Source organism: Parus major, chromosome 2 (genome assembly GCF_001522545.3).
Source record: "Parus major isolate Abel chromosome 2, Parus_major1.1, whole genome shotgun sequence".
NCBI lineage: Eukaryota > Metazoa > Chordata > Aves > Passeriformes > Paridae > Parus > Parus major.
The window spans coordinates 29987883-29997456 of NC_031769.1; the positions used below are offsets into that span (position 1 = coordinate 29987883).

At 38.5% G+C, this 9574-nt stretch overlaps 1 protein-coding gene across 13 annotated transcripts in view; it reads left to right on the forward strand.

The window, feature by feature from the left end:
- The window catches only part of HDAC9 (histone deacetylase 9), a 457012-nt gene extending 449846 nt beyond the window's left edge, over positions 1-7166 (forward strand). For 12 of the 13 annotated variants that reach the window (XM_015618303.1, XM_015618309.1, XM_019005657.2 and 9 more), the window contains one exon: positions 665-7166. In XM_015618303.1, the coding sequence (XP_015473789.1) occupies positions 665-704 (40 nt within the window). In that variant the 3' untranslated portion in view covers positions 705-7166. The remainder of the gene's footprint in view (positions 1-664) is intronic. The other variant, XM_015618306.2, reaches the window with a different exon arrangement.
- The last annotated feature ends 2408 nt before the right edge of the window (positions 7167-9574 follow it).

Consider the following 9574-nt stretch of genomic DNA (forward strand, 5'->3'; position numbering starts at 1 on the left):
AGATATAGATATAGATATAGATATAGATATAGATATAGATATAGATATAGATATAGATATAGATATAGATATAGATATAGATATAGATATAGATAATCTGATTTGATATATTTAACAGGTACTTTTTCTTCTATAGCGATCTGCTGATCAGGTTCAGGATTTAGTCTCAAAAGTTGCAGGCAGGCAATATACTTATGAAAACACAAAATCAAAAACTAGGGGTCTGGAGAAGAACCTCAGAGGGACCACTCCTTGGCTACTAGTGAATTATTTTGCTTTAATGGTGTGGGCCAGCTTGAAAAAAATAAATGCATGTATTTTTAGTTGCAAAAGCTTGTAAAATAAAAGTATCACAGCTATTTTTTTCATTAAATTATTTGATGCTGTTGACACAAAGCATGTACATTTCTGGACAAAATGTTATAAAATATTCTGACATATTTTAATATAAACAGGAACATTTTCGGTGATTGCTTGGATCTAAAATGTTTTTCCACTTGACATTTGTTTATACTTCCTAGGAAAGAAACTCTATTTATGGATAGCTGAATAACACAAATAAACATCTGAGAGAGCTGAAAAATCAGCTTTGATTATGCATGAAAATCTACAATGTCATTGTGTACTCTTGTGCCGTATTCTGATTGCCTGTTTATTTTTACAGAGCTGCTGGTGAGCCCATGGAAGAAGAGCCAGCCTTGTGAAGTGCCAAGTCCTCCCTGATATTTCCTGTGGGTGACATCATTGTGTATTCCCCAAAGCACCCTCAGACATGTCTTGTCTGCTTCTTGGGTGGCACAGATCAGATGGAGCATAAACACTGGGCACAAAACTCGGAATAGCAGCTTCACTTGTTCTTTGGATGGACTTGAAAGAGCCCGAAAGATTCCTTAAATGTAACCGCCACAATTCTAGAGTTACAGTAAAATGGACTTGGGGGAAAGAGCCTAGAGCATGCTTTTTAATGCTGTTTGACCCACTCACCAACACAAATTGTGAAATAGAGTATTGCAAAATTCTACATGATAGATTATAGATATAAGAATTGCAACAGCCAGCAACATACTCTGTGAACTCCGTGAATCACTTTCTGACACTTTTTACTGGATAATTTTTTTCATACTGTGTTAAATTGTTAATAGAATTTGTTTTCTTTGCTCTGTGTAATGAAGAAAAAAAACAAAAAACAAACCCACCCTTATTTTACGTGCCATTTTTTAACCTCCTGCAATGAATTCTTAGCTGAATAAGTGAAAAGTGTTCAAATTATGATGAGGGATTTTAGCTAAAGGGAAAGCACTTCTTATTGTACTATAAATCCCCTGAAGTACTGTGCTTGGTGGTGCTTTATTTTCTCTTCACTATTCCTGGCCATCCCTTCCCATTTCATGTAATCTTTTCTATTATAAAAACACATTCACGATTCTCTAAAGCGATCTTTTGCCTTTAAGAAAATGTGCTGTACCCTCTGTAGTTGACAGTAGCGCTCACCATATGTGCAGCAGAGATCAAGTATGGGTAGTTTTTCAAACGTGTTTTTAGTTTGTTCTGAAATGTTTCTGCGTTCTGACTCCAAAGCAGCGACCTTCAGTAACTGCGTGCAGCTCATTTGAAGCTCAGGTGTTTCTGTGGAGGTTGTGTGGGAGTGTTTTTTACAGGTCGTGATGTGAATACCAACTGATTCTTTTATGTAGTCCTGCACCAAGAGAACTGATGTTGCTTAAGAAGCTTCAAAGGGTTTAGGCTTTATTTTAGATCCCCAAAGTGCAGCAAGATCTCCCTGCAATGTGACTTTAGCTGTTTAATTCCATGTTTGAGAACGTAACATAGAGTTGTGCCTTTAGCTGAAAATGAACGCTTAAACTGTTACACGTGTTGCCTTACTGTCAGAGAGAGAGAGAGAGAGATGGGGCATGTATGTAAGAGTACTTCAAATGAACAAAACCCTGCTACAGTAACTTTTATTTTGTTTACAACTTTCTCACCTAATGAACCCCAGGAGATACCTTGAAGTATTCAGCTTGCAGTATTTGATAGCTTGCTCGGCTTTTAAAAGCAAGCAATGTTCTTTTTTTATATATTTTCCAAATTCAAAAAAAAAAAAGAAAAAGAAAAAAAGGATATATATTAAAGCCATAAGTGAAGACTGTCATGCTTTTTATTCTGAAATCTGAAAGGAACCTTAATTAAAACAAGATTTTGGGGAAGGCCATGATATGAAAGATATGGAACAATATGGTTTCAGTTATAGGCAGACTCAAACCTGTAAATCAAAGATGAAAGATTTCACTCAAATAGAATTATATAATTCTCTTTTGTTATGCAGTCAGACTATATCTTTCATGCATTTGGGTTTGTTTACGATTAGCATTTTAATTTTAAAGACTTTTATTACTTATACCAAAGCTCTCCTCGACAAGTTAGAAATCTGAGGCATGCTTTGAAAAGGGAAATCTAAAAAAAGGGATGTCATTTCCTATAATATGAAGTAAACTTTTATTCTGAAAGGTTTACTCTGAAATGAATGTATGCCCCTCTGAAGGGGAAATAAAATTCTGACCCTCAGAAAGTGAAATAAAATTCTACCCCCCATTTACAAGCCGAAACCATGCTCGTTTTAGTAATGCAAGGAGTCCCAGCAGGCTAAATTAACTCCTGGTGTAAGCCACCTTGCCTGACTCTGGGCTGTTCTGAAGGGGTTGTTCACATGACTAAAGCAATCAGGAGCTCCTCCTGCATTTTCAGCAGACTCCTGATGGCAATCTTACTTGCCATTTACTGTGATTTTGTTATGGTCATCAGAGAAATTTCCCTTCAAGGAAACCCAGGGCTGTAGCTGCTGAGTTGGGTAATTTGTAGAGCTTTTCACATCTTGAAATCATGGCTGCAAAATTTTAATTGAGTGAATGGTAACATCATTTTAAAATTAACTCTAAAATCTGTTTGTGTCCTTAGCTTGTATGAACTTGTATATGAATTGCAACCTGAAATATGAGTTACAAGCTTTTCCAATCAAAGTCTGTCTTCTGGGGTGCAAATCAGCTAAAGCTGCCTTTTTTAGCTGGAAATGCTTTTAAAGTGCCAGAATAATTTGAATTAAACCACATTATAAACTCACACTTATACGTTTGCACAGATGCAGTCCCAGGAAGATATCTAGACATGCCGTTGGTTGAAGTTAGGATCGTTTGGATAAACAAGTGTGCTAATAAACTGCACACAGATTGTGTCCAGAACTCTGTTCTGACTGAAGTCAACAGCAAACTCCTCTTTGATTTGATGATGGGAGATGGATCAGGCCCTGCTTTTCTTTACTCCTTTAAGTCAAGAGCACCATTGCTTTTTGATTATGTCATTCCAAGGCATCTTACGGCCCTCTGGGAAATGATTGAGTCTTATGGTGAATGTCAACACTTCCTTCAAAGCAGACCTGGGCTTTCTGAGAGGGCAGTTTCACTTGCTGCTGTTTTCTTCTCACAGTATTTTTTATTACTGTCAATAGCTCCCCATGGACTGGATTTAAAATATCTTCCAGCAATTTTAGTCATAGTTCTAGGGAAATATTCACATAGACACTCTTAAAAATGCCCAGTTTAAACTGGATTCAACAACAGATTGCAAGAATTTCAGAAAGATGCATGAACTGTGTGTTTCAACTGTAAAAATTCAGATTTCTGAAGAGACATCAAAGTCTCATGTCTCCCACAGACCTTTCCCACTAGTCCATAGAGATTGACACATCTGAAAATTCAATCCCAGATATTTCAAGTTGGCTGCCAAAATATCTATGTCTGAGCTTAGATTGCATCTAAAACTGAGCTGAAATGCAAAAACAAGATGGGATAAGGCTGGTTTCAGTGTGTGATTCCATGGGGAAGGTGGAGCTGAGGAGGTGGCAGGGAGCACTTGGAGCCAGGGGACCCTCTGGTGCTGGTGGTACGAGGGCTGAAGGCAGGCAGAAGGACAGCCTTCCCCCCAGGCTGCCACTGCCATTGGCAGTAAATCTTTGCCTTATGGGGGAATCCTGAGGTAATTTGTGCTCTGCTCCTTTGCTGGTCAGCAATGACCAGAAAGAGAGATGCCTCAGCAGCAAGTCCCACTAATGTGCTTGCTCCCGTTCATTTTCTTCTCTAGCATCAGGAACTAAGTATTAAGCTCAATGGAGCTTTTCTTGTATTACTATGCTTTTCTAGTACCTTTCTTGTATTCTTAGGTCCTTTAGTTCATACTACAAACTGAAAACTAAAAAGAGATGTGACTCAAGAGATTAAGAAAAGAATGATTTTTATCCAGCTTAAGGTTCTTATGTGGGTTGGAGTAAGAACAGTGATGAACAGCAAATCTCAGAACTGCTGAAACCTTCATGAGTGTCTTGCACTTCATTTTTGGACTCTGTGGAGGAATTGTGCATATGCTCATTTGGTTTTAATATAATTTGCAGCTTGATTATATGATCTCTTTTCAGGCAACGTTTCTAGTGGGTAATCAAAGTTCATGGGAATTTTGCCAGTGTAAAGATGACAGAATTATTCCCTTTGTTTAATCATGTACCTTCCTAATTTTCTTTCAGTGCAAATGAAGCAACTAATTCCAAGCAACTAAATCTAAGAAAAGTAAATTCATTAAGCTATCTTAAATAAACATCATAAAAGAAACAGAAAATGTTATGCAAATAAAGAGGGCTAAGCCTTTGCTTTGCAAAAAAAGTCAACAACTTGCTGCAGGCTGAATATAAGTGGCAAAATAATCCCCTCTCTAGAGTATGTGGTATTTTAGTTGGTGTCTTATCTAAGTGCAGCCTCTCTGAAAAGCTGAGAGTCATAACCAGAAATGAAATATTAGAAAGGTTTTGCTGTAGCCAACACCAGAGGTCTTGTAGAGAACAAGAATGTAGAGACTGACTAATTTTTGTAGACAGACAGCAGGACACTTTCAGGGCAATGTGTCTGGGACGAAGAATTAGAGGGAACTTTTCCAAAGGAGCTGATGGCTGTAAAACAACTAACTCCTATTAGCTTGCAGGGGCAAGGAAGTGCTCAGCAAGCATTTATTCTTTGGGAAATGCCGCTCCTTTCCACCGGCATGCCCACACTCATGCAGATGTGAACCTGGCTGGGCTATTTTCTCTCCTAAGCAGCAGCAGCAGTAGCAGCAGCAGCTTGCCCAAGAAGTTCTCAGCCTGCAGCAGACACTTCATAACATGACTGATAGGGGAATTTTTTTTTTTTTCTCAGTAGTGGCCTTTCCAGAAGCATACAGTGCATGGTTGTTTTATTTTTAAAGGTCACAATAGGGCTTTGTGAACCATTGTACTTTTTTTTTTTTTTTTACAGACTCCATATGGAAGTAAAATGGAATATGTACCTGGGGAGGGGGGATGTGGTGTGTGGAACCTGCCAGAAAAGAACCTCTTTTAAATCAAGTTTCTGATACTTGCTTTTCATCCTGGATTTGAAGAAGTTTGGGTTCTAAATTTAAGATCTTTCTTTGTCATGTCACTTGCTTTGTTTCTGTACCTGTAATTTAATTCACCCTTGTAACACATAGAAAACCATCTGAAAGAAGTCTGTTTTCTGACAGATTCCCCTGCCTTGGTGTGGGAATGAGAATCACTTATCTTTGTCACTTCTCGCAGAAATTAAATGTTTCATTTTTGTAACAGATCCAAACTGCAGCAGTATTTTAAGAGTACTATTTAGCTGGCTGTCTGCTGACTGTTAAAAAAAGAAATTGTGAAACTTACATTCCTCTCTAACCTCAAAAGAAACCCATTTTGATTTTAACAATGTCATTTTTTCACTTGATCCAAAAGGGTTTTGTCCCATGATATCTTGTTACTAGCTCAGTTCTAATCATTTGTGTATCACACACTACAAAAAGTGAAGACCAAAAAGGATGGATGTTCCAGGAACTCTCAGTTATGTCTCTTCTGCAGTTATGTCTCTTCTTCATCCTGCTCCAGTGCCATGCTCTGTGTTTCAGCATGTTAGCATAGATTACAGCAAAATAGAAATCGTTCTGTGCCATCAAAGGTGCTCTTCTTTGGATGTCAATTAGTGCACTGTGAGTTGGGCTGTCATTTGTAAGGGCTGTGATTTATGACAGACATGTTTCTGTGGGGATGGTCTAAAGACAAGTGATGCATGCAAGCAGTGGCACTGGTACTGTGTGGTCAGAGGGATTCCGTACCAAGATCTCCACACATTCCCCCTTTTGGTGGTACACCTGCATGGCCAGAGGCACATTTGCAGTAGCAGAGCTGTAGGATGTCCTGATTCAAAGACCTCCTAAATCCCTCTTCTAACAGTCTTTGGGTAATATTTGAGAGGCAGCTAGAGGAGGCACCCGAACTCTGCACTCAGCCACATGAAACTGTACAAAAAGCCCAGGTAAAAGGTCTGAGCTTGCCCACACATACCTTTTTCTGGTATAGACTGCCAGTTCTGCTCCTAAAAGAGTCTGCCTGAAAGAAAATTGCCTCTTCTGGATCTATTCTACTGGCCCCGTGAGCACGTATGTGCCATGTGTTAAGGGAACAGTTCATACTCATGTCTCTTGCTGCTTAGTTTACTGCTATTTTAAATTTTATGATTGGCTTAATATTCCATGTTAGAATGCAGTAGGAAAGCATAAAGCAATACCTGGTGAAGTCATAACTGAGGCTTTCAAAGCAAGCTTACTGCCATGGGTTTTTACAAGACCAACTTTTTGGTCTAGGGATACACAGCTGAAATGCCTATTTTTTTCCTTGGGAAATTGATGTTGCTATCTGTTTCCATGATAAAAAACAGTCCTTTTGCTCAGAGCTCTGAAAGTTTTTCTGTAATTTGTCTTTCCAGGCAGAGCAGATTCTAAGGGATAAAGCATCAGTGGGACTGACCCAAAGGGCAACATTTTTAAAGGTCAATAGTAATATTTCCATAAGAGTAAAAGGAACCATTGTTATTATTCCTGATACATTTTTGTATCTGCAAGTATCCAATGAGTAATGTTAAGTAATATTGTGCTCCGGAACTTTGTTGATTATAGATATATGAGCATTGGATTGGCGTGAAATAGTCTTCAACCAAGTTGTTAAAACCCCTTTTGTTTTGTGTTTTGTATAATTCTTTGGCTATAGTCTTGTCCTAGTGTCAATAAAAGCTATTTGAAGTAAGCTCGTTCAATACTCTGAGGAGGTTTTTTTTTCCTGTTTTACTTTTTAATCAGTGCAAAAAAGTGGAGCTTTGAACATACCACCCTGGTTGGATCATAGGATTCTGACTGTTAAAATATAAAGGGGGAAGTATGGTGAAGCTGGAGTGCATAAAAAAGGAACCACAAATGTTAATGTAAAAGTAATGTTACATAGCAGGCTAAAACACACACAAAGCAGAGCATTGCAGAGCTCCGGCTCTAACACCAAGCTCATATTCTATAGTTCCTTTGGCTCATTGTCCTGAGGCGTTGCAGAACACATAATTCTCCTCCCAGTGAAGCAATTTAAATAGTACATGCAGTGTTTTGAAAGCTGCAAGGCCCTACTTTGTGGGCGGTGGGGAATACCCAGCACTCTGCAGCAATGCTCTGGGTCTCGGTATTGCTCCGGCACTGCTGCCGTAAAACTCGGAGTTGTTACCTTGATAGAACAGACCTGTTTTGAGAAAGGCACCCACAAAAGCAGAGGAGTGAGGAAGGAGTGTGTTTGCTGTGAGCACATTTTGATCACTTGCACATTGTCAAAAGTAGCTCACAGATTGAAATTGCTTCTGTGTGTGGACCTTCGCGCACCTGAACTTGGAAGCGGAGCAGAGAGGAGGGTAGCTGGGAAGTACAGGCTCTTTGTTTGCACATGGAAACCCCTACCTCCTGGCACATATCCAGTGCTGCTCCAGAAGGGGATTAAAACCAAAGTGAAGCAAAACAGCATCCTATAATTTTAGCTTTTTTTCATTCTTCAGAATAACACATCTTTTTCTTTCCTGGGGAAAAGGACCCCAAACCTAGAAAGACACAGCTCTATTCCATCAATAAAATACTATTTGAAAATCTGAACATGTAACATGGAACTTTCTTGGCATATTTCAAAGAAGTTCCATGCACAGAGAATCTCAATCTATCCAGTCTATCTATCTACTTCTCTGTTTTTCTTGTTTCCTGTGATTCCATTGTGATAAATTGCAGAGCCCTGTGATAAATTACATTCATCATGTCTTTCTGGCTGCCTCACCTGCATTTTGTACATTAAATCCTCTCTCCTGGGTCTACTTCTAACATTCCAACCTTGTGAGAGATTCCAGCTAGACACCATTGCTGCTTTAAAATCAACCTGCCAGAATTAACCTTGCCTTTGAGAAGTGGGGTGGTTTTTTTTAAACTTTCAGACTAAAAATGCTTCTAGGAATCTCCTGTAGATGGGTGGGAGTGAATTCTTTCAGATTCCTCCTCTCATGTTTTTTCACTGTTTCCCCTGGAGATCCTCTTCCCCAGGAAAAATCTTTTTTTCCATTGGCAGCTCTAGAAGGAGTAGCAGGAGTTGGATGGCTCTTTGTCAGAAAGGGTAAGTAATGAGATAAAGCTGAGTGAACATGTGCTGAGCCACTACTCTTCTGCCTTATTTCCTTTTCTTTTCCTTGACAAATAAAAGGAGAAGGATATTAAAATTGTGGAGATTGGTTTTGGTATGCTAGAAGTACTTTTTGTTTATTTGTTTGTTTCTTTTTAAAGAGAAAAAATTAGTTTTCACCTTTCCTGTCACGGTGCCCAGGTACAGTACTTTATTCATATAGGCCTCCTGGAGACTTGTAAAAAAGGTTTCACAATTCTTGTTCATAATTCCTTTTCTGGGGTTGCCTGTAAAAGGGAACAGGTTCAACAAAAAACCAAAATTAAATTCTCTACTTTACTAGAAGCTGAGTAAGGGCATGGATCCAGGATTTTGTGAAAAAATTATATTCTTAGCTTGTATTCTGCTTCTGGCTGAACTTCTCTGTCCACATATCACTGAAAAATACCCAGCCTGTTAGGGCTGTTGCATGAATGTCTTCATAGATTGTTAATAACTGAATAGAACATTCCTCATATGATCCTAAATTACCTCTCTTGTGGTATATTTTATGTACTAACAACATAATTTTACACCATTCAGATGGTTGTAGCATTTGAACGCCATTGTTCTTTAGCTAGCTAATTTAGTTAAAGATTAGTCAGTGATAAAGTTATTAGTTGCTATCAAAAAAAACCCCAATCAATCTATCAATCAGGGTAAAAGCATACATTACAAACATTTATGTTGCCCCAAGACAGTACAGGTTTGCTTTTCATATTCAGAATATCTACACTAGCTGTGACAGTAGCCCAGCCTAACTGCATGCAATTCTGCCAGACTCTAGACAGCAGCAAAGAGTGGGAAGATAACTGCCATAATTTGCAATACTTTTTTTCTCTCTTCTTTCTATTCATTGTCTAAATTCTGCTCTTCAACTTTGGCTGTGTTAGGTAACACAACCTCTGAAAGTCTTTTTTGCTCTATTTTAGGTAATCTAGTCTTGAAAACCTTGTTGGAACATCTCTAGAAAATCTAGTATCTAGTCAA